Source organism: Rhagoletis pomonella, unplaced genomic scaffold (genome assembly GCF_013731165.1).
Source record: "Rhagoletis pomonella isolate Grant_MI unplaced genomic scaffold, Rhpom_1.0 Rhpom_scaffold_00002, whole genome shotgun sequence".
Classification (NCBI taxonomy): domain Eukaryota; kingdom Metazoa; phylum Arthropoda; class Insecta; order Diptera; family Tephritidae; genus Rhagoletis; species Rhagoletis pomonella.
In genome coordinates, this window is record NW_023458556.1 from 6,164,722 (window position 1) to 6,189,394 (window position 24,673).

The following is a 24,673-nucleotide window of genomic DNA, read 5'->3' on the forward strand; positions in this document are numbered from 1 at the left end:
TTTACGCGGTTTTGAACACTTACTAAAAGAATATTTCAGCAAAGTAAAATTAATATTTTTTGTTTTGATTATCCACTGGCAACTGTACCGCGTTAGCATCTTAAAATAAGCTAATCTAGCCAATTATAACTGGCCGTAGACAAGCTCCGCAATATAGTTATACATACTTATTTAAAACATGACAATAATTATATTCTAAAATGATTCTCCGAAAGTATAATGGAGTTGTGGATGAAGCGGTCTTTAGCAGTCAATTAAATGTGACGTCACCATTAGTATTGTTGACATTGTTAAAATTTATAAGCCTCGTGAATGCCAGCATACTCTGTGGGAAAAATCTGAATCAGCGGAACAGTGACTGGGCTCAGGATTGCCTTCAGACTGATAGTAAGTTAAGGACAGAAATAGTAGTAGGTTGTGAATGTCTTCTGTGCTCACTGGAATTCAATTTTTTTGAACGTTTCGCCATAACAGCTACAGGGTGATTAGGTGAAAATGTCCATTATATTTCAAAAATCATCAGGACACTTTTACGCGTTGTTCAACTGTTCAATTTTGCTATTCCGACTTGAACGTGTGCTTGTTGTATAATAAGTTATCATAATCGTTGTCAACATTATCGTCATTTCATTTCGACAGTTGGTCAATGCGATGGGAAAAAACGAGCTAGTAACATTCATCGGAGCAGAAACCAGTTTTGAACGAATTGATTTTCCTGCGGGGGTCAAATTGACAGCAGAAAGGTGCACACATGTGTGTGATGCAAATAATATAAACTAGAAATCTTACTTATTTAAGTGAAATTATATAATTTGTATATGCATGGGCGTAGCCAGGTAGGGGCAGGGGGGCGAAGTCTGAGCCCTAACTTCCAAATTTTTGCCTAGATATTGAAAAATAGTACCAGGAAATGTTTGCTCGATAATCGATCGGAATCCCCCCTATATATATATATATATACTATATAACAAATTATACACCCAATGCTAACAAAATAATTAGTAAATTGATTTAAAAAGTGGATATGTGGATCATCCGATTCTGTATCAAGTTATTCTCGCTAGCTTCAAAGCACTTCCATTTAAAAAAGGGTAAAAACCTGGCTACAGTCGACAATTTGCGGAGGAACATTACAGAGTATACGGAAAAGTTTATTTTTTTACATTTTTTATTTTGAATGACGTCTGGTCCGGTTAAGAAATACATCAGGTTTAGTTGAGATATTCGCCTTTGACCACCACGAGAGCAGTGGAACCACATTTCCCGCTCATTAATGGTACGATGAGGAGTGTCAAGAAGGTGCAGAGAGAAAAGGTGCCGCCTATAGCACCACGCTGCGGTCGGGCGCAACGCGAGCCAAGTGGAACCGTTATGGGAACTGAAGAGGGAAGCTAGACGTACATATAAGCCGCAATAAGAAGAGAGAGATCGAAATATGTCAGTGCGAAGAGCTTGAAATGCTGGCCGACAAAAAAATAAGTTTAGCGACTTGCGGAAGGTTCCAAGACTCCTGTAGGAACAACCATGGCGACCTAGTGACCGATGTCCAGAATCTACTAGAAATCTGAACGCATGGATGGAACACTTTTCGACCCTGGCAAATCCACTATAGACCAGGTGTTTACAATACGCCAAATATTGGAAAAGACCCGCGAGAAAAGGATTGACACTCACCACCTATTTGTCGACTTTAAAGCCGCTTTCGACAGCACTAAAAGGAGGTGCCTATGCGCCGATATGTCTGAATTTGGCATCCCCTCAAAACTCATACGGCTGTGTAATATGACGTTGAGCAATACCACCAGCTCCGTCAGAATTGGGAAAGCCCTCTCCGAGCCGTTCGCCTCCAAACGGGGTTTCAGACAGGGCGACTCCCTTTCATGTGACTTTTTTAATCTGATGTTGGAGAAGACAATAAGAGCTGCTGAATTGAACCACTCAGGAACAATTTACTACAAGAGTGTACAATTGCTGGCTTATGCCGATGACATCGACATCATCGGTAACAAAAACCGCGAAGTCTGTTCTGCCTTTTCCAAGTTGGATAAGGAAGCAAAGAAAATGGGTCTGGTGGTAAACGAGGGCAAGACGAAGTATCCCCTGTCATCAAGCAGACAGTCAGCACATTCGCGCCTTGGCACCCACGTCACGGTTGACAGTTATAATTTCGAGAAAGTAGAGAATTTCGTTTACTTGGGAACCAGCACTAACACCGATAATAATGTCAGCATGGAAATCCAACGCAGAATCACTCTTGCCAACAAGGACTACTTTGGACTGAGTAGGCAATTCAGGATTAAAGTCCTCTCTCGACTTGCTGATATATGGCGCAGAAGCATGGTAAGTGACAACATCCGATGAGGTGGCTCTTCGAGTATTCGAGAAAAAATTTTTGCGGAAGATTTACGGGCATTTACGCGTTGGCGACGGCGAGTACCGCAGACGATGGAACGACGAGCTGTATGAGCTTTACAACGACATGGACATAGTGCAGCGTATTGAAATACAGTGGCTTCGCTGGCTTGACCATGTCGTTCGAATGGACACCGACGCTCCAGCTCTGAAACTATTCTGGCTTCACTTGGTATTTCCAATTGGCGTCAGTTGGCACAGAAGAGAAATGACTGGCGCGCTTTGTGGAACTCGGCCAAAATCGTCTTGGCGGTTACAGCGCCAAATAAGAAGAAGAAGAAGAGTCACACAGTGTTATAATCCCGACGAAATCCTTAACGGTGGCACCGGGTGGGGAACGTTACGGGACGGTAGGAAGTTTAGTTTGGGTTAAAGTCTACCACTGACGGTTTAGGCTTTCGATGCTTCCTCCTCGTAAAATAAACATGCGCAGTAAAAAGTTAACTATTTAAATTGTCGAATAGTTTTATATTAACTTTTGTGAACTTCTGTTTATGTGGTTTTGTTCAACATATTTACCTATATTGGTTACAATAATTTTAAGCTATAATAAACAATTTTTTAGTAAGGTATTGGTTTTGAAAAGTTTTTTTTTTGTATAGCCCCCCACCCCATAAATTTCGATCTGGATACGCCCATGATTATATGTGTAAGTATAATACAAATTCGACGTATTTTTATTAGTGTGGTTCTTAAATGTAGGAATTTTTGTATCAGATTTCCTAAGCCTCACCCCATACGTTGATGCTAATATAGTCGAAGATATCACATATGTATAAATTTTGGTCCCCATTGGACACGGTTAAGGCGTATCGCACAGGGGGCAATGTTCAGATTCTTCTATGGGGACTCAAAAAATTTATATTCACTTTTTTTCATCTGATACCCAAAATCGATACTACTATAGTCGAAAATATCAAATATAGATTTTGGTCCCGATTGAAGGCGGTTAAGGCGTATCGTTCAGACAACCGATTCCAATCGGAACCAAAATTGTATAAGTGATATCCTCGACTTTATCAGTATCGATTTTGAGTATTAAGGGAAAAAACAAAATTTTTAATTTTTTGAGTGCGGCCTTTAGCCCCTTTGTGACACGCCTTAACCGACTCCAATGGGGACCAAATTTTATATGTGACATCTTCGGCCACGTAGTAACGATTTTGAGTATTAGAATAAAAAAATAATAATTTAAATTTTTTGAGTCTCTATTAGAGGAATCTCTACTTTGCCCCCTGTGCGACAGGACTTAATCGTCTCCAATCGGGACCAAAAGTTGTATGTGATATCTGTGGCCGTGGTATTACCGACTGAATGGGGGAGACTGAAAAAAATCGTTCATTTAATTTTTGAGGACCACCCTATTGTACATACATTCATGTGTACACATGTATAATTTAACAACAACAGCATGGGTGCATCCGAAAAATTCTTTTATGGGGGCTTTGGATGTGAATTAGAATTAACAAAAGGATTCTAATTTGTATGGAGATTTATTCCCGGTAAAATTGTCATATGTATGTATGTACTCAACCATTCCGTGAGATGCCGTTTTCGAGAGATCGTGAGATTTCATATTGAAATCAAAAATCTTAATTAAATATCATAATAATCAAAACGATCTTATAAAAATCCTTAGTTACTTTAATTTGTTCTGGTGTGCAGTTCTTCATAAGTAATCGTTATACAATTAGCAAAATTTTCAAAATACCGGTAACATAGGCTTAATTATAATCGATCAAAATCGCTACCAGCGATCAATTGCACAAACACTTATGGCGGTATCAATCGCTGCATCATAAACACCGCCATTTGAATTTGATCGCTAGTAGCGATTTTAAGCGCATCGAGCGATGCGAATCGCTAGGTCATGTACTTAGCCTGAGGGGGAAAATGATGAAAAGCAAGTCACAAATTTTATAAATATTGTATCTGTGTCAGCCAGAAAATGTGGTAGACAGCCTGCAGAGGCTGAGTTTGGGCCATATGCCTATTTAAGCGTTCAAGCGCCAAAAACACACACAGAAAAGAGTCCCTAAACAAATTTCACTTTGCTTTACTCAATTATTCGTTTCGGAAATATCAAGAGGTTTTTAAACCCCCAAAACCAGCCGCCCCTTGTTTACGCTCATGAAAAACATACAGAGCGATATGCCTTCATCGGACAGGTATTTAAGTCATTTGAAACGAACTACACGTTTCCAGTTAATTTAAATTCGTAATATTTCTCGCATCGTTGAAATTTAACAACGTAAGATACTCAATAATCCGCAAATCGTTGTGAACTTCGATAAAACTGAAATGACTTTTGAGTATAGCCAAGATATTGCCAAACCGCCGGAGTATTTGAATTTGCAATTCATTGAGGATGTGACGGAAAATGCATTGCGGGAAACAAATGTTAAAATCATAAAAGCTAGCTTCAGTTTAGGCAGTGCTGCAGGCGAGAACTACTGCAGCTTGGTATATCGCATGAAAGTGCAATACGAGTTAGCAGTGTCGGGTAAGCATGGAGAGTTATCTGTGATCGTTAAATGTCTACCTCCCATGGATGGAATTGATTTCCTGGATGAAATTAGCGTATTTGTAAAGGAAAAGACAATATTCGAGGAGATGTTACCAAAACTCTCGCTGTTCCTGCAGTCGGGCGAGCGCTTCGGTGGGCGGTATGTATACTAACACTGTAGTTCTTTATACAGAAAAAAAAAATGTTTCAACTAGCGTTTTTTACCTATTGTAGTCTCTATCACGCCATTAAAAGGCCTGTGAATTGCTTAGCCTTCGAGGATCTAAATGTGTGCGGTTACCAGATGGCATCGCGTGAACGAGGATTGAATGAGAAGCATGCGCGCTTGGTGATGAAACGCATTGGGCAATTTCACGCAGTCTCAATGCATCTCGCACAGAAGGTAGGCGAGATATTTAGCAATATCAAAAACAAAGTACGAGTATGTATTTGTATCGGCCAATTATATTGCATGGGTCCACTGGTAAAGTCCCTGTTAGAATAAGCTGAATGTCAACCCCAACTCTAGTGCTAGCGTCGTACTCGTACACAGCAAAAATTCAACCAAAAATTGGTTAATATTACCAAATTCAAACTTGAAAAGGAATCAGTGTGATTTTTGGTTAATATTAACAATGCCTTGGTTGATGTTTTCAACAATTATTTGGTAACATTAACCACACTTTTGTTTACATTAACCAAACTTTTGGTTATCGATTTTTTCGTTTGAATACGGTTATGCTCTGCACTTCACAGGGGCTTTTTCATAATTCGGTGATACAAAAGAAAAATTTTTATAATCAAGCATCTCTACACACTCAGCTACAGCCGCTTTATAAATTTGTCTTTAGATGTTCAACTTGAATCAATTTTCTTCGTCGTTTAATTTGGTTCTACACTTCGCAGATGCTTTTTCGTGATAAAGAAGAACGAAAAACCGAACAAAATCAAAATTATGTATCGCATTCGTACTGCTTGAATCACATTGCTTTCAATCGGCTTATTAACCATGAAAAAACCAAACTACAATTTGGTTGAAAAAACCATTGTGCTTTTGGCTCAGTGTAAGCAATACGGAGTAAGCTGTCGCAGTCATTGGTTTTTTCCCTCAACCAGGCTTATGATCTCTCAGCAATTTTTGAAAACTTCGACTTTATTCCTGAAGAAACGGATCGGTATGTGGCAGACTCTGAAACCGAGGTCCAGTGAAGATATTCAAGGATGGTCGATGTTGGATAGTACATAGAGTTGGAAGAGGTTGGTTGTGTCAGAAACAGCAGCGAAAATAAGATAAAGCGTCTTATCTGTCGCTTGCAAAATAGAAATAGGTCCAATTTTTCCACAGCTACAGAGTCAGCATTTTTCAATGCTAATCTGGCATTAGACTATCAGTGTACAATATATCGAACTTACTGGCTACATACCAGTGTAATATCAACAATACGGGCAAATTTCACTCTGACAGGAAAGCGGTCATCTGGGTTCCATGATCGCGTATGGCCTCGTCAGAAAACGCCCCTTGGTAACCTCGTATTACTTCCAAATTAAACAGAGACATGACAGGAAACTGGATAGCTGATTAATTGGCTAAGCAAGGCACTCTTGAGGTCATCTTTCCTGACATGGAAGCGTGAACTAAGTAATCTTGGAGAGATGGGTTTTAGTCAGCTCAGTGAGAGCTGGGCGAAAACCGCGACAGACAAAGTTGCATAGCTTTCTGGCCAACACTCGACCGCGCGGTCAGTAGAGCTTCTTTAGCTGGCCAAACGCCAACTCTCACGAAATGAAAAAATAATACTTCCCGAATAATACAACGATAGGCTTTATATTACTCATTTTTTAATTGTGTGCCTCGCACAAATAAGAAGATCGGATATTGTGTTTTCCTTGGTCCTGATAAAGTGAAGTGCATAATTTAGCAAGTTATTAAAACAGTAGCATTTCCTTCGCTTTCTCCTCTCAGCTTTAGGGCCACCACTGTTCTTTTGTGAAGTTACTAGTTATTCCTAAAATGGCGCTTGTCTTATTTGTTTTATTTTAATGATTTACTATCCCATCCGCAGGACCCACATATACCCCAGCTCTACAACCGCGGCATGCTGTCCCGCAACGCACTCAAACCTGACGGCTTCCTGCTGCGATTTTTCTCCCGAAGTGCCAACGCTCTACTGCAGCTCATCTCCAAATGGCCCGATTACATGGATATTGCTGAGAAATTGCAAAAATACATTGAAAACATAGCCGATAATTTGGTGCGCGCTCAGGCACCTTCTCCAGATGACACATTTCGCGTTCTAAATCATGGTGATCTTTGGGTCAATAATATACTCTTCAAATACGATGACAATCATCAGGTGCAAGATTGTATATTTATCGATTATCAGATGACAGTGTGGACCAGTCCGGGCGTTGATTTGAATTATTTCCTATACACCAGCTTGCGATTGGACGTATTGAAAAATAAGCGCGATGAATTGTTGAAGGAGTATTACCATCATTTTCGCGCTAAACTTGTCGAACTCAACTACAATCCTTTGCCGAGCTTTCAACAAATCTGCGGTGAAGTGCGCAGACGCGCTAGCTATGGGCTGTTCGTTAATTACGGCATCTACCCGCTCGTTGTACAGGATAAAGAAGTAGCTAGTGATAGTACTTTGGATAATATGGCTGACGCAGATTTTGCGGCCAAAAAACTTGAAGAATTGTTTGCTTCCGTGCAACTGACAGAAACGCTGCGGTACACTTTGAGAGAATTCGATAAAATGGGGGTTTGGGATTGAGTACGACGAATATTATTAGGTTTGTTCGTCGAAAATCCAGCAAGAATTATCCAACACTCAAAATATCAGAAAGTAAGAAAAAATTCTCTCAAATTCTCTCTCATGTTGAGAAACTTGCAAATTTCTGCACGAACACAAATTTGCAGGAATTTGCAAGTTCCCCTGCCAGCTGGCGTCCACGGTTGCATTTCAAACATAAAAAATTTTTATAGAATTTTTAAAATTCTTTCGGATGGCCAAAAACAGGATATACATGTATATTTCTTGTTGCTCTGACTTTCTTTAACATACATTTCAATTTCTTCATCGTACTAGCTGTCGGGTTTCTCAAATCGACTCTGGTTGAAATTGCATTCCGATTGCGAATACCATTTTTTTCAGCCGAATTAAGTTCAAATCAATGGAATTAACTAAATTAATTATATCAACAATTATTTACTTCCTTTTTTCATAAATTTTTTATAAATTTTTATATTTAACGAACTAATTTATTCAAATTATTGTAGACAAAAATGCAACCATGCACCATAACCACATGTATTTCGTGTTTGCAAATTCTTGCTGGCAAAATTTTTTCCAGCAAGAATTTGCCACTTCTCTCCAAGAGAACTGTCACTTTGCTCTCACAATTTTTGAGTGTTGGATAGTTTTTTGGTCTGCACGAACGCGATTTGGGCAAAAATCGTGATAATTCGTACAAATTCGTACAAATTTTTTGCTCGACGAACAAACCTATTAACTTCAATGGTCAGGTTTGTTAGTTGTTAGGATAATTATATGATATTTTATTTTAAAAAGTTGCAATAAGTTGCTTAGAATATCGTGTAAAAAGGTCTATATTTAAGATTTTTTAAATAAAAAAATTTTGCAACAAATCTGCAAGACTATTTTTTGTCGATTCCATCTCATATTCGTAATAGTTTGAACATAACCAACTTTAAGAGTGTTTTGTATTCTTATATTTTTTTTTTAAATGCTGTGTCATATCCAAAGTTATACCCTTTTCCTCTGAGGCTCCCTATCTAGTTAGGTATGGTTTAATCAATACATTATTCTTATGTTTTTCCTTGCGCTTCGCTTGCGATTCCCTACAGAGTTTTGTAAGTTTTTGTTGTTCCTGTTTTTCGGATGTTTTTCTGAAATTTTTCAGATTGAGTTTTTCGTTGACTACGCTTTCCTTCGGCACTTCACATATACGCTTTTTCATTATTCGGAAAAAATAACGTATCTTTTTATTGCGTGTTTCTATACGTTTCTGGAAACTAAAAATGAACGAAACTGCAATCTCGGCAAAGCGTACATTTCTCTGCTGTCTGATGTCTGCTGCTCAGCATCAAATGTAGCGGCAACAATAAATAGGACAACGCAAAGTGGCAGCGAGCAAACCGTCGAAGTCAGAGCGGCTTCCATTTCCAGGCGTATTACCTCCGCTGCGAAGGCGGTCATAAGGCAGCAGCCGTCAGCAGCTGATACAATGCAAGAACTGGCGCTGATGGCAGCTGTTAGATTAGCGCCCAGAAAGCCTAGAAAACCAAGGCAGCCTGGAAATGACGTTAAGCTAAACAGGCCATGTTACTACATACTTAGTTACATGCAAAATGCACATGTTGTTGTAGCTGGCAGGGGTGTTGCTGTTGTTGTGTGTTGGTTGGTTGGTGTTTGCCGTTTGGTTACAGCCAGAGCGCAGCAGCAGATGCGATGAGCTCACACAGATTGTGTTGACAAAATTTGAACGTGACCAAACAGTAGCAAAGTGAAATACGCCAAACAGTGGCTAAGACATTGGTTAGCAACAAGCTATCAACTTCCATGACTAGAGAAATGTAATAAAAGCAATTGTCGCAACAACAATGTATCGGACATGTTGCACAGTGACTTACAATGAACTTAAAAGTATGTAATAAATGCTCTGAAGTTGGGTGAAATGAATACAAACGAGGTAGAACTTTCCGCCGAATTAGGTTATTAGACTGCCTCCATCTGATAAACGCAAATTCCGACATCATAGGTCAGGTTAAGCTTTAAAATCGACAAAGGACCACATTCATCAGTTCGTTTACGGTGGGCCTTAGCCCTTGGTGCAATTCGCTCGATAAGGCCTTGTATGCTATATATACAATGTATATAGTATGTATACATATATGAATATAACAAGAAAATGCAAAACCTCTAATTTTATGGGAGAGAGTAAAACTTGTCTTAATTCAAAACCCTTCCCTCTTTTAAACTGAATTATCTCTTCTTCTTTTATCTAAGTATCGATATTTTATTATAAATGGTTAAGGTTTTGAAGCCACGAGCTTCCGGTGAGCAAATATCTTTTTTGGCACAAATGTCAGTTACGAGATTTTGCAGAACCACGATACGCGGATTTGTACTTTAAACGACGATATGTAGAGAGTTGGCACATAGTCAAATTTCAGTTTACAAGCATGCAACTCGTATCTCGTCGTAGGCGGGAATGTGCAATATTGACTCCGTCGTTCTTGGCTCGGGCTCATCTTCTCCAGTTATTTCAGTTCGTTTCGCCTACAGGATTTTCTCCAGATCTTGAATTATTCGACTAGAATGACTTTGATATCATGATGGGAGCACCGCTCGTGAGTGCGCCCCAAGTGCTCATAGAAGTAGTACAAAGGATTGGGCGGTGATTACCATGGTGCAAGAGAGGGAATTCACTGAGTGTGCATTCTGGCAGACCCTTTCTGCATCCAGTGTCAAAGCACAGAAAAGATATACAAACATAACTTATTCAAACGATCCAATGCTAGCCTCTTCCTGCCTTCTTCACTATATTTAGCAAGTTTTTTCACTCAAAGGAGCAAGGGAATAGTACACAGTGCATAGACGCTCTGAACATTACCGAACCAATGCACTATGGTCTGGCAAAATAGCAAATAGTAGGCTTGCCAAAAGTCATTTTTTAAAGTATCGATAAACCGAGTGATTTTCATCCCTTCACTAAATTATTTCTCCAGAGTAAAAAAGTGCATACTCCCTATTTTCTTAAAGAGCTTTTCCATTGAGATATCAGCTGTTAAAGTTTACATTTCTACAAAAAATTAAAAAAATAATAATTTCGTGGTCAGCATTCTTGTCTTCGAGTCATAAAGGCACTTCAAAAAATATAATGGAAAAGTATAATGAAGGTGATATTTTTTTATTAACAAAAAGAAAGCTAGAATATAGCTTGCTAAATAAAATAAAATACATTCTTTTTTAAAACGAGTTCTTGGGCTAAAAATCATGCTACACTTTTTTGCATTGTTTGAATACATAATGAGCTTTTTTCGAAGAAAACTTCTACGTGTGTTTTGCCATACTTTTCGATATTTGAAAAGACGCAGTCAGCTAAGATGCCAAAAAAACGCCGATTTAAACTTTTTGCTGCCAAATGTTATTAAAGGAGTGCTCCCCGAAGAATATAACACCTACTTCAAGGAAAGAGCAAAAATATACATATACAAGTAAATAGGTGAAAAATTCATGGTTGCATTTTTTGTTCGAACTTTTGCGTTATATTATTTTTTTAACTTTTTTACCTAGCCTAATTATAAGTTGTTGTGCTAGTGCCTTTTCAAGTAAATACTTAAGTACAAATTTGTATGAATAGCAAAAATGTGGTCTACTATTTTGAACTTAAATTTTTTTGCTCCGAGTCCGATAACCCCACATTGGACCCGCGTTTTAAATTTAAAAAATCTGACATCGCCACCTCGAAAACACCCTTATATAAAAGTTTTTGGTGAAAGGAGAAAAATGTAAAACTTTGTCGCCATATTGGAGCGGCCATTGTGAATTTCAAAAATCTGTAATCAGATTCGAAATCAGCGACCTCGAAGACCCGCATTTATATGAGTTTGTGGTGAAAAGGAGAAAATTATAAAATTTGGTCGCCATATTGGATCGGCCATTTTGAATTTAAAAAATCTAGCATCAGATTCGAAATCAGCGACAACAAAAACCCCCAAACACCAAGTTTCAAATCAATTTGGTTACCTCTGGACTTTTGGCCCGCAAATAGTAGTCACCAGACCATAGTGCAATGTAAGAAATAGCGAAATGTCCTTAAGTATTGGGATTAAGCCAATCGCAGCTGGGTGGTTATTGGCCAACAGAGGTGGAGTTGGAGTCGATTCGATGTCATGTACCCGACCTGAAACTACAGTCAACATGTACGTAAACAACGCCAGCATCACCCGTTCTCAACACGTTCACATCACTGGCATGGGCAACAGACACAGTTAACAACAGCAATATTTAGTTAGTAGCCCTATCAGAAGTAGCTGCAGCAACTCAGCCAAACGGTACAACCACAAAACTACGGTGACAACACAAATCGAGTCAAATTCAGAGGAAACCATCCATGCCACGTACGATAGTTGAGCATTTAACTGATTGCACTGGCGAAAAGACAAAAAAAAAATAAAAACAAAAACGGAGACCTGCAGCGTTCACAATCGCAGGGAGCGACACGAGCAAACACAGCAACAACGCAGCCAGCAACAATAGTACATAACATCAAACGGAAGATCTATAAAGTGATTGGAACAAGAGCGAGAGAATCTCCCGTTGGAAAGTGGCAACAATAGGTGGCGACAGCGGTAACAACAGTAGCCGCCGCCTGCAACTGATTGCGCCTCTTTAGCCGCTATTCGTTCAATCAATATTTGTTGCTAGTCGTATGTATGTACATATGTATGTATGAACTTGAATTTTTAACGGTACAAGAACATGATATATAAGTACCCTGCAGGAAAAGCTACCAGTTTTGATCTGGAATCCTACCAGTTTGCGTTTCAGTCCACGTTTTCACGTTGTATCCTTTTTCAATGTGTCAATTGTCCGCTCCTGCACCAGCAGTAGAAATACTAGTAGCAATGGCCCCAGTACAAAGCTCTTGCGCGCCATTCGAGGGTCCGAGTTCGAATCTCAGTCGGCGAATACTTTTTTTTTATTTTTTATTTGCATATGTATATGGGAAAATCTAAAAAACAGGTACACTTTCAAAACAAAAAGTTTAATTTTTTAATTTGTGGGCACACCTATATATGTTTTGTATATGATTCTATTCTATGATATCTTTTAATAAATCGATAAGTAAAAGTGTGATTCATTTTCATCAAGTGCTGCAAAAATTAAACGAGAAATAAACATTTAGTTGTAAATTTTGAGCAAAGATTTTGAATGGTGAACTCACTTAATTGCAGCCTTCTAAACTTAATTACTCCCTTTAACAGATTGCCTCCGGTTTTCGAGATAACGGTACTTGAAAATTTGATTAAATTTTAACTATTTTAAAAATAACTCTCTCAGTTTTGAAGTTATTTTACAAAAATTAACCTTATTTTATTAATTAAATAACCTTAAATATTCCTTAAAATTATCGAAATAGGTCCACTTTAACGTATAGCTCCAATACAACTAATTACTCAGATATGTGTTTTTGCGCTATAACTCTAACTTCATATCTGAAAAATGAATATATATGTTAAAGTGAACCTGTACTAAATTTTTACCGGCTTAATTGTAAGAGTTATAACGAAAAACAACGGCTCTGAATAATCAGCTAGATGTTATAGTGAACCGATTTCGATGATTTTAAGAGATAGTGATGGTAGTGTTCAAATACAATCTTGTGCAAAATTTTAATAAAACATCTTCAAAACTGAGGGAGTTTTGTTTATAAAATAGTTAAAATTTAAGCAAAGTTTCAAGTACCGCTATCTCTAAAAATGGAGCTAATCGGGCAAAATGGGGGACGCAATTGAATTTAGGTGGCTCCAATTAAGTGAGAGCAACTATCAGAACCATTGTCGAAAAAAATTTTATTCGATACCACGATCGAAATATTCTGACTACAAGAAGGAGCAACATTAAAAGTAGTAAATCAGGGTTTGTACGCACTTCTAGAGAAAATTTGTTTGAAGCATTTTACAGGTATATGTGACGTTATAAGAACTAGTAGTTTCTACGTATTTTCCAAATGTGCATTCAATTAAGATGTTTTCTGGAATAAAAATTACGTTCAAACTCGCAAAATATTTAATATTTAAAAGTTGGATTATTCTGAAAGCACATCTCAGGTATCAAATTAGGCTGACAAAATATTTTTTTATTTTCACAGTTATTTCAACATAGTTTGATTAAAAGAAAAATACTGATATAAAATAAAATATTTCATACAAACAACAAAAAATAAAAGTAATCTTAAATCAATGCTTCGCGATAATCGCGTAAGGCTATTGCCTGAAATATTTAAAATGCACTTAGCGGCTACTATGATAGCACGGCCGAGTAATCATATTCAACTAATGTACAGTAGTCGACAAAAATTTAGCCGCAGCAAATTTTGACAAGTTTTAAAATATTATTTTTGTTGTTATTTAATTTTGGTTAGTTTTTTATAGTTCATTCTTTAATAACATGCGTATAAATACAAGTTTAAAGGCAGTGTCACACGATTTGGTATTTGCCGAAATTTGGTGCAAATCGTATCCCAATTTTGTGAATACCGAAATATTTTTCGTTATCCCAATCACGAAAAATAATTTGTTTAAATTTTTCAATAGAGCATCGCTCTATTGGGCCATTTTTTGACTGCAAAAAAAAAAGAATTGTTCCAATTTTTTTATTTTGTAGCAATAGCCCAATATAAAAATATACAAATATGTACAAATGTACCAATCGAGTGACACGGCCTTAAAAACTTATGCAATAAATGAGTATGCAGTTTTGTAGCACATTAAATTCTAGTAGAATAAAGTACAAGTTTCAAATGGCTAAAAATTATGGTAATATTTTCGAATTTTAAAAAAAGCTGGAAATTTGTTCGAAGGTTTGTTGATTTTTTTTTTCATATTCCAAAAAGTTGGAAACACGTTGGATTTACACGGTTTTTGTTAAAGAATGAACTATATTTTAATAAAAAAATAACCAAAATTAAATAACAACAAAAATAATACAACCCCTTCACTGCTGAGAACTGGTATAATTCTGGTCCATGACGAACTGGTATGACTTCCCCATTTAATACCAGTTTTCGAACTAGAATTTCTACCAACTAAATAGTTTAGTTTTTTCTACGAGGTACCGGTATGATTATAGTTCATAACGAGCTGGTATGACTTTTATCCCTAAATAGTAGTTCATGAACTAGAATTTGTGCATACTCGTTCAGCTTTTCACTGCAGGGTACGTATGTAAATATGTATGTATGTTTGCATGTGCGTATGTATGTATCTACCGTTGCCAACGTCAACATCCTTTAAGTATGTAAACAGCGCGATACACGACCCCATACATGTACTTACAACAGTTATGTATAGTCAGTTACCGCTATTTGAAATGAAGGCAACCAAATCCCTCGCACTCGAAGCTGTAGCCAAGGAATCCAGCTGAGTCCTCGATGCAGCGCCATGCTGTGGTGGCCAAGCAATTGTAAGTCGGATTGTAATCTGTGTTATATGCCCAACTGCATCATACGCTGATGGAACGATTCCGCATTGCTGCTCTTATTGTCATTCGAGTTGGCATTGAGTTGCATAAAGAGTTGGCGTTTTACAGTTGCAACACGCTGCCACCGCTGCACTATGGTCAAAAATTCCAATTTAGAGGAATAAAGTTGAATTTTCAACCCTTTAGTTTAAAAATAAAAACTACTATGGGATTTGATCACAAATTGTTACAGTTGCTAAAAAATTAAAAAAAATCGTGTCAGATGGTAACTGCTTTTCTGACAGTATGTTGCCAAAGTCAGTATATTTATTTATATTTTGTGTCACATTTTAAGCGCCGAAATTGTGCTTAATGTGCAAGTGCTGATTATTATTCTATTAATAGGCAGTCTTTCAGAAGTTTAATGGAATCTGTGTACTCCTAGTGTAGTTCTTAATTTTTCTCCTATTAATTTTATTCTAGTCTGTAAGATTTTTTGTAATCATAGACTCAATAAACACTGAATTGAACTGAATTGAATTTCTGAAAATTTCAATTTAAACGTATACTAATACTAACACTTTTTTTTATTAATATGGAAAACATTGATTAAGTACATATAGTCGCCTGGGTAAAAGATTGTCGTAAGCGCAATTTTGATGATTTTTAGTTATAGATGCAGTTATATACTTTGAAATAAGTAAGCAAGTTTTAAGTAAGTAAGTAAGTGTCATTAATTTAGTAGAAATTTTGATCACACTTTGTCGTGTTTCATACAATGTGGCTGCCAAATTGTGGACAAATGACGCTTACGACAAAATTTTACTAAATAAAATCCTTCATAAACTCAAAACTAATTAGCAATAAACATTAAAAATTAAATAATTTAAGAATTTTGTGAACTAGTAACATTTTCAGAGACTTTGGAGAAATTCTATCCTCGCGTGTTTGAGAAATTGCATTCCAAACTTCAATCGCGATTTCGCATGTAAACGTTTCGGATAATAGTTTTGTTCCACACGCTTTCCGTGCTGTTTCGGTAATTAGAGCATAAAAATACGTTATCTCTCACAAGTGTCAAAAATGTGTCAACAGGTGCCAAAAGTGCCCAGAGTGTGAGGAACGCAAAAAAAACACATTTCGTGCCCGAAATCAACAAATCAACTCTAAACAATGATTTTATGTGTATTTATCTTACATGGCTAATAAAATTAGCAAATACCTACATACATTTCTGAAACTTTAGTGCTATTTTCCATTTTTTGTATTTTACAAAATTCGCTTTCGGATGTAAACAAACAACAGCTGACTTCTTGCATATTTCCGGCAAGTCTGGGCTGTTTCGGGCACGAAGAAGAAGACATTTACGATCCAAAAGTGGAAGGAATTCACTTTCTATTACACATTTTTCAAGCGTGAGGAACGTTTTCTGGGTTGTTTCTGGGTTGGTTTTACAGTATGTATGTATATATAGTAATAAACCTTTTTGAGTACTCCCCAGTGGTAAAGTCTGATCAGGGTTGATAATGAGAAGGAGCATGAATTTTGATCATTCAGAGTTGTATACAAAATTACTGCGGTATGGAAGGGAGCAACAACCGTACTATGGCAGATTGGCACAGGTAATTTTGTAAACAAACACTTTTCTTATAATTTTATTGCCTTATTCGTAAAAAATAAAATAAAGATAATTAAGATAAATATTCTTAAGCCGCAAAAGACTTTTATTTTGAGACTTATATTATAAAAGTGTTTTCATAATTATTATAAGCGCAACAAAATTTTTTAAGTCTCAAATGACTCAAACTAGCCCCGCGCTGGTCCCCCAACTAATCCCGAAATGATCCGGAACAAGGCCCGTCTTTTTAAAACTTAAAATTGTTTCGCACTCATAATTATTATGAGAAGACTTTTATAATATAAATCTCAAAATAAAGGTCTTTGAAGACATAAAAATTTGTATCTCAATGATAATTATTATGAAAGTACTTTTATAATATAAGTCCTTGAATAATATTTATATTTTCTGTGGATGCCACTATCCTATGTAGAATTGCTCGGTGATTCCGAAAATCGAGTTAGTTTTATTTTCTATGGATACTTTTTCGAGATATTTGCAATTTAACTTTATTCAGCTTAAAGCAAAAATTGGTTCCTTTTAATCACGTATATCTTACGAACCAATTTAAAAATAATAATAAAAAGTATAAAACACGGCAAATGAAAGCCAATGAAATTCTTCATAAACCGTGTATACATCACTTTCCCATAGGGCTTATAGTTTCTGACAAATTAATTAATCATTCCAGCTTTTTTTATTTTTTAATGAAAAAATTAAAAAAATCAAACTTTAACAGATAAAAAAATTTTAAAAAATAACAGGGTCTGTGCCAAATTTTTGCATTTATACTAAAGCCTGTTCTGTTACAAATTAAAAAAAATCCAATTACTGATGAAGAAAATCGATGACTAAATATGAAATAATGAGTGGTCAAATAAAAATGCGCAAGATTATTTGCGCCTACAACAAAAATAGTCCATTTTCAAAACTAACTTCGCTGAAAAACTGCGATATTTTCAAAGTTTGGCTACACATCAACCATACGAAAGGGGGCGGATCACGCCCATTTTCCCCGCAAGACGTTTCAAGAGCTAAGCCAACTATAAATATTTTATTCCTCGAAATATCATTTCTGGGGTAGCCATGGAAAAATAGTATGTATCATTTTGTAGTCCCTCTGCTGGTTGGAGTGTCCTTAATAAAGTGTTGGCAGTTTTTTTTTAACTGTGAATTCTTTTGGTTATCGTGGTCACGTGAACTATGGAAAAAAGGTACGGTAAAGGGATGAAGTCAAGCGGACTAATGTTTTTCAAAAACCAGAGTAAATCTACTTCTTATCAGAGTTGAGTCCGAACACTGGTAGTGAATGCATTTTTCCAATTTTAACGCCATTGGCCGACCTCACAGATGGCGGGGAAAAAAACAGGTTTTCGACTTGGGTTCGGAAGGGAACGCATGCAAATTCGCAGAATGCACTTATGTAATTAACCTTTTTTCGTCATGCCGTTAATCGGAAAAAATTCTTGATGACGCATTTCCGAACGTTCTTTTTTGCAGTTACCCGAAAAAAAATGTATAATGCATTTTAATTATTCGATGAAAAAATGCATTTCCAAACGTTTTTTTGCAGTTATTCAAAAAAAAATTGTTTATGATGCATTTCCGAACGTTCTTTTTAGCAGTTATTCGAAAAAAAAAAACAATTTATTACGCACGTTCTAACGTTTTGTTTTTGGGAGTTTGCTTTTACAGGTCTATTCTGTACGTTACCGAAGATTTTGTAACCGGAAAGTTGTATTACCAAAAAATGATACCAGTTCTTGTCACCGCGATTCTAGGTACATTGGTAATGCAGTTAAAATATTCAACAATTTAGCTCTGAAGAATTGTGCAAATTCACGGGGCAATACTTTCTTACCAGCTTATTAGATGGTAACAAAATTTACCGGTTACAAGAACACAAAAACATTGACAGAAACTTTATTTACCGGTTACAAACTTTTTATTACCAGCGCAGAATAGATCTGTTAATCAGGTTTTACATTTTTAAATTTTCAAATTAATTGGAATTCGGAGGATACTTTTGAAAATGTGACACTGCACTTTAGTATCTTGAAATTCTAGCTTTACCCCATGCATATGTATGTATTTACAACCCCATGTTTTGACAAACAGCTAACAAAAGGTTCATTTATTCATTTTATTTCATATTTATTTTCCTAAATCTCAGGCAGTACAAAAAACTTAACATACAAACGGGCGTTAAATGCAAAATATGCAAGCGCTTTTAGTTAATAACTAATTCAATACAAAAACAAAACATATATTTATTCGTTAATTTAAATTTCATATATAGGAACCCCAGCCAATATACATGGCTGCCAAATTATCAATACTTGTAGCCTCAGCTATTAGGTAGTTCACTTGTCCCTCCGTTGAGAGCGGCATGCTGTTGGCCTGAGTGCGCTTCACCTACAATTAAATGTATTTTTTACAAGTGTCGTTTAGTTTTAGGCCTTTAAGTAACTTACATAGCCCTGCAGTCGCTCCTCAATGCGGCGAACATCCATCAATGCCTTGGGATCGGTCAGCTCCAATGAGGGTTTACTTTTTCCACTAAAACTGCGATTCAGTGCCACTAGATCGTAGACGAAGGGTCTCAACACAGACATTAACGTTTTCGATTGCTTTTTCAGCACCCGCATTGTGATCTCACAGCATCGTCGGTACATGCCTTCAACACCCAACGGACCCATGGCAAAGACCATATTATGTGTCAGACGGAAGGGTACCAATTCCGGATATGCAAACAACTCTCCTTGATTGAAAAGACAATTGAAGTCTACGTGCACTGCATCGCCATTTGTCTCGTCGAAGAGCAAGTTCTCGCCATGCCGATCGCCCAGTCCGAGTATATAGCCAACCATGGACATGACTGCAACAGTTTTCACGTACGCACATCGCGCCTCATACCAACTGTTCGGCGTGCAGAAACGACGACGCAACCACTCTTGAAATACTGGCGGATGGGCGGGCAGAAGCGTATCGAGAAATACGCTACGCTTTTTTTCTAGCGACTCAGTTCTGGGTAACGCGCACTGGCGCAGCATGCGATCAGGTAAACCTAGGCCACGCATGCGATACACCGAATTGCAAATAGCGCGGAAAGAATTCAACTTTGGGAGCCACTCCACCAAACCGCATTCCTCATTAAAGGGGATGGCAGCATAGGTGCGAATACGAAAACAGCGATGACGCGCCTGAAGAAGCAGGGATCGGTAAAAATTGCACAGTCATTCGAGGCAGGAGTACACAACTACTTACCTGTGAATCTTGATGCAGAAACCTTTTAACCAGCCCATTGAACTCCATCAATCGAAAGTCTTTGCGCAAGTCGTCTTTCGGTTTCACCATGACTTCGTAGCATTTTCCATCATTACATAAAATGCTGATCTTTTTCGGCTTAGCAGCCGATCGCAACACGACTATTTCCTCCTTAATACCGGAAATATAGATTTGCTGGTAGGGAAATGGATTTGATGGCACTGACAAAGGACTCGACGTCGCCGCTGATGAGGAAGAGGACGATGACGATGATGATGATGATCTCTCAATGTTTCCCAGCGACAGATTTATGTCCAATGATGATGAAGTGGATGTTAGTGGAAACGATGCTTGCATGTACTTTTCGAATGGCAGAAGAATATTGGAAAATTTCGGATCCTCAAACAGTTTTGGTAGTTGTTTGACAAGCGTGCTCAGTTCATAAGTGCGATCGTGTGCCACATCCTTGTTTGTCAGCTCGATTAGGCGTTCGGCTAGTATATTGAAATCATTTAATTGCTTTTGGAATGCTGGTTTGGCCAGACGCGAATCTGTAAAAATCAGTTTGCAGCGCTTCACCCGATTAGTTTGTGACGACTTAAGTATAGGCAACAGCATCCATAAAGATTGCTGTGTAAAATGCTCCAGCAGCTTAATAACGATGGTGCGCAGTACGGCGAAAACTTCGTTTGACGGATGACAAATGCGACTGAGCAGTTGTGAGAAAGCTGTGTAAAATATAGCCGTTGGCAGGGCGTTGGCACAGTTGTTTATCAGTTCGTTCATTTTGTTAGCCAGTTCCTGCATGCTGTTCGCCTTCGCTGTGAGCGCTGGATCGCCTGTGGCCGCCTCGGACATGGATGCACTGCGCGAAGTGAAATCTAACCAAATGCTGAGTAGGCGTGGTAATGATTGGTACACATTTTCGCAGCCACTCTTTAATGACTTGGCATAATTCAACATAATATCGAGCAACAGCTTGCGACCTGTATCGCCGTGCTGTTGTTCGGCCGAGAACGATTCATAGATTTTCTCCATGTATTGCGCAAACTGCACATAGCACTTCTCCGAATTGTGATTGCCAAGAATGGCTTCGCGAAAGTAGCGCAAATTCAACTCGGCGCAGCTGTTCATTGATTCGGCGCTGTATGTCGCCTGCAAGTATTTCGCTTCCGCATAAAGCGCGCGATCCACAGCGTTGAGTGTGCGCACATTACGTCCACACTGTGCTTCGATGCGTTCCAGCTGCTCCTCAAGCAACTTGAAGGCATGAGTCTGATCGCCTTTTTGCCACAAGAGCTTGGCCTTTTCAATGAAAAGCGTCTTTGGTGCGTACTCCGCCGCTTTCATTATGCACAGTTGCGCTTGCTGCAGACTTCCAGCTTCGCGATACATCTGGACGCTGCGCAGCCACAGCTTGCCAATTTCGGCATCAATGGCGTCAGTGACATTTTGGCGTAACACGTCGACGGCGCCCCCTTCTGATTGCGCAGATAGAAGACGCTTGCTTTCAATTAGAAGATTCCGACGGAAACACAGTATTGGCTCCATCACGCGCACCACAGGCTGCAACACACACAGACGCCTATCCCAATCGGTGAAGAAATCACGCACGCTTGTGAGACAATGGCTAGCATTTGCTTCAACCCCGAAACTGGCAATCACTTGATGTGTAAGCTCTTTATTCTTCTCCATCTCATTGAGCAAATGGAGTTTTACGACATCTTCGTAGGAATGAGGGTAGGATTTCTGCTTAACGCCCGAGCAGATGTGTATAGTCGACAACACGTTCCGACGTATCTCATCCAAACGTAGAGTGAAATCGGTTATTGTTGTAGGTGCATCTGGCGTCTGTACATGCACGATAGGCTGCCTATAGAGTAGAAATGCCTCGGCACATTGAATGTTCCAGTTGAACGTTTTACGGCGCACCACGGAGTCTTCGAGCAACTCCTGCAATTCATCGTAGCGTCCAAGTCGCCATAATAGCTCCGATTTGCATTCTTTAAAGTAGTCGTCAGTGTAGTGGTCAGTTAGTTTCTGCCACAGACCATCTGTGATCAACAGTGCTGTTTCGGGCGTGTCCATGCGCAGGTAGCAATTGATCATGCCCTTTATATGCTCCTGGCTGATGGGCTCATCGCTACACATCAACTGCTCGTAGCATGTCTGCAGCTCTTGTGGCCGGTCTACGATGCGATTGACCATGATCTCCTCGCCAAGACTTAGGCTGCTCTTTTTAACATATACGGCACCTTCAACAGAATCGGCGTCCAATAGTTCTCCATGTATTTCAATCAAAAATGAAATTTGGTCCTGCAAGCGCTGTTGTGAGTCCGCCTCCTCAATGTATGCTTCGAGGTACATAAGCGCCCGCGCATACTCATTCGAATGATAGTTCGCCTTTGCTATTAGAAGTTTGTCAAAGCGGCGTAGAAAATCGCGCACATGATTATAATTATTGTCTTCTTCATTCACTTTGGCACCAATGCTGTTGATGCGCTGCCACTCACGCACCCAACGCTGCAGGAAATCGATTTGTTCTGAACAGAGTTTGGTGCAAGTGCGACTAATGTGCTCCAACGCATCGTATTGCATTACCTGACCGGATGCCGTTCTCTTCGCTAATTCACCCACCGATGCAAGATCAGCCGCGTACTTGGCGGAGACAAACTCTTTCAGTCCAGACGCCTCATAGACTGGTTGCTCAACGATGCCTACGCTGCTGAAGCTGAAAACCGTTTCGAATTCTTCATACACCTTTTGACGCTGCGAATCTGTGCCATCGTGCAATGCATGCAAAAGTATATAGGGGAAAAATGTGACCAATATACTGCTGTCGCGTTTGATGCTCGGCTTGTAGGAATTCAGCAAGTGTTTGGTTTCATCCGTTTGCACAAAATCAATAAGGCGTGCTGCCCAGTTGAATGCCCAATCTGAGTAGCTGCGGCAGTAACCGCTGTTAAAGATTGGATGATCGGTACAAGTGCTCTCACGACGTGAATTTGTATAGCAAGATGTAAGCAGCGGCTCCATCACTTGCCGCATGCGCGCTGGCATCGACTCCCAGACATTCAACTTTTTATTCTCAAGCGGCGACACACCGCAAGCCGCTAGGGTTTCTTGTATAGCCAGGGAAAAATTGTCAACATATTTTGTGTCCTTTTGGAATTGATATGCGCGGCAGAGCTCGGTAAGTGCCATTATAGCAAACCCATCTGTGTGTACACTAAGCGGCAAATCATCGCGCTGCTCGAATGTATAGTTAGTAGTTATGTAGCTGGGATCAATGGCGCCCAATTCACCCAGGCACTTTGCCGATGAAAGCTGCAAATTGGAGTCTTCGTGCTTGCAGCCAGCCACTAGTGTATCTACTACATTCTCAATTAAGGGATCGATGACCATTTCGCTAAGCACCATATGGTTAATTTCGGCACGATGAGTAGCAATGAAATTCCGCAAATACGTGAGACCATAAATACGCACTTGCGAATTTTCATTGGTGATTTGCCGGTAAAGAAACGCAATCTTGTCGAGCAATGTAGAGCGCTCACTTTTCAATATCTCCGTTTGGCGGGCAACGCACTGACGTATAGCAGGCGTAACTCCCTTCAATTGTTCAACGAAATATAAGTCGGGAATGTAAGCGCCCAGCAAGCTGTCATTCTTTAGTATCACAAACTCATAGAGGGCATTCACCTCGACTTCGCTATGCATCAACAGTGGTTGCAGTGAAGCCACAATGCGGCTCAGCGACGGGCCCAACTCTTGAATGTTGACAATATGTAGGAAAATGTTCCAGATCTTTAAGCAGATTGCCTGCAAGTGACGATCCTGCAGTGATAAAACAAAACTCAACATGGCGATGATTTTAAAACGGAATTGTGTGACATGTTTAGCGCCAACAAAACGTAGTATTTGTCCGAGACTATAGAGTGCCTCCTCCTTTAACGGTTTCTCGAACGTTGGTTCAGCAAGGCAAGTCTCGAAGTAGGTGATTACTCCCAAGAACCGATCGGCTATAAATTTCGCAAAATCACTTGTGTGATTACTTTCAGATTGAACAATGGCACCAGTTTTGCTGTCGGAAGCTATAGCGCGAGAGCTACCACCATCGTTGAAGAGTAAACACTGAAATGCCTTCATAACGAACTGAGGATTGCGATTGAAGTAGATGAGAAACTCGGAGACTGTTTGCTGTATGGTCAAAGAAGATTTACACAAAATTGCAAAGTGAAAATTGTATGAAATTAACATGAGCGAATTTTTAAATGGGGCCCTCATTTTTTATATCGTATGAAGGACAAACTAAGCAGTGCATACCTTTACATCCGTATTCATCAGTTTTTTTAGACTGAATTCGGTGCATTTAAGTATCAATTCAATGCAGTTGTTGCCCACCTCTACCTCTTCTGTCAAATAGATATGTGTATAGATGCGAAGGAACGAAGCGACGAAAATCGTCGATATGGGTTTGCGTGTCACTTTCGAAATGCACACAAGAAGTCCTTTGCAGAGTGGCTCCTTCACGGAATATGGCAGAATCATTGTCGTCAAAAGTCGGTAGTACCGACAAATAAATTCTTGTACGCAGGAAAAGCCTAACATTTTCGTGAACTGTTAAAAAAAAGAAGTCATATTTTGCATTTTAAT

At 38.7% G+C, this 24,673-nt stretch overlaps 3 protein-coding genes across 4 annotated transcripts in view; 1 reads left to right on the forward strand and 2 right to left on the reverse strand.

Moving 5' to 3' along the window:
- Positions 1-24,673, reverse strand: part of LOC118732920 (intraflagellar transport protein 140 homolog) — a 192,858-nt gene that overhangs the window by 107,624 nt on the left and 60,561 nt on the right. The gene's annotated exons all lie outside the window — the stretch shown is intronic.
- LOC118732918 (serine/threonine-protein kinase ATR) overlaps positions 1-24,673 on the reverse strand; it is a 29,824-nt gene that overhangs the window by 2,143 nt on the left and 3,008 nt on the right. The window contains exons 3-6 of one of the 2 annotated variants that reach the window (XM_036462043.1): positions 24,344-24,637; positions 20,021-24,217; positions 19,228-19,956; positions 18,918-19,168 (exon numbers count right to left, since the gene is read on the reverse strand). In XM_036462043.1, coding sequence (XP_036317936.1) covers positions 19,043-19,168; positions 19,228-19,956; positions 20,021-24,217; positions 24,344-24,637 — 5,346 coding nt within the window. In that variant the 3' untranslated portion in view covers positions 18,918-19,042. Of the gene's footprint in view, positions 1-18,917; positions 19,169-19,227; positions 19,957-20,020; positions 24,218-24,343; positions 24,638-24,673 lie in introns of those variants that run through there. The other variant, XM_036462044.1, reaches the window with a different exon arrangement.
- On the forward strand, positions 4,642-8,561 carry LOC118732924. The gene is made up of 3 exons (XM_036462051.1): positions 4,642-5,078; positions 5,153-5,321; positions 6,982-8,561. The coding sequence occupies exons 1-3, from the start codon at positions 4,714-4,716 to the stop codon at positions 7,696-7,698; spliced, it is 1,251 nt and encodes a 416-aa protein (XP_036317944.1). The 5' UTR covers positions 4,642-4,713; the 3' UTR covers positions 7,699-8,561.

What these genes read in the sequence shown, in the direction of transcription:
- LOC118732924 (XM_036462051.1), top strand. Translation starts at nt 4,714, where the DNA reads ATGACTTTTGAGTATAGCCAAGATATTGCCAAACCGCCGGAGTATTTG. An exon ending in GGCGAGCGCTTCGGTGGGCG is followed by an intron (nt 5,079 to 5,152) that starts GTATGTATACTA and finishes TACCTATTGTAG; the next exon opens with TCTCTATCACGCCATTAAAA. An exon ending in CAATGCATCTCGCACAGAAG is followed by an intron (nt 5,322 to 6,981) that starts GTAGGCGAGATA and finishes TCCCATCCGCAG; the next exon opens with GACCCACATATACCCCAGCT.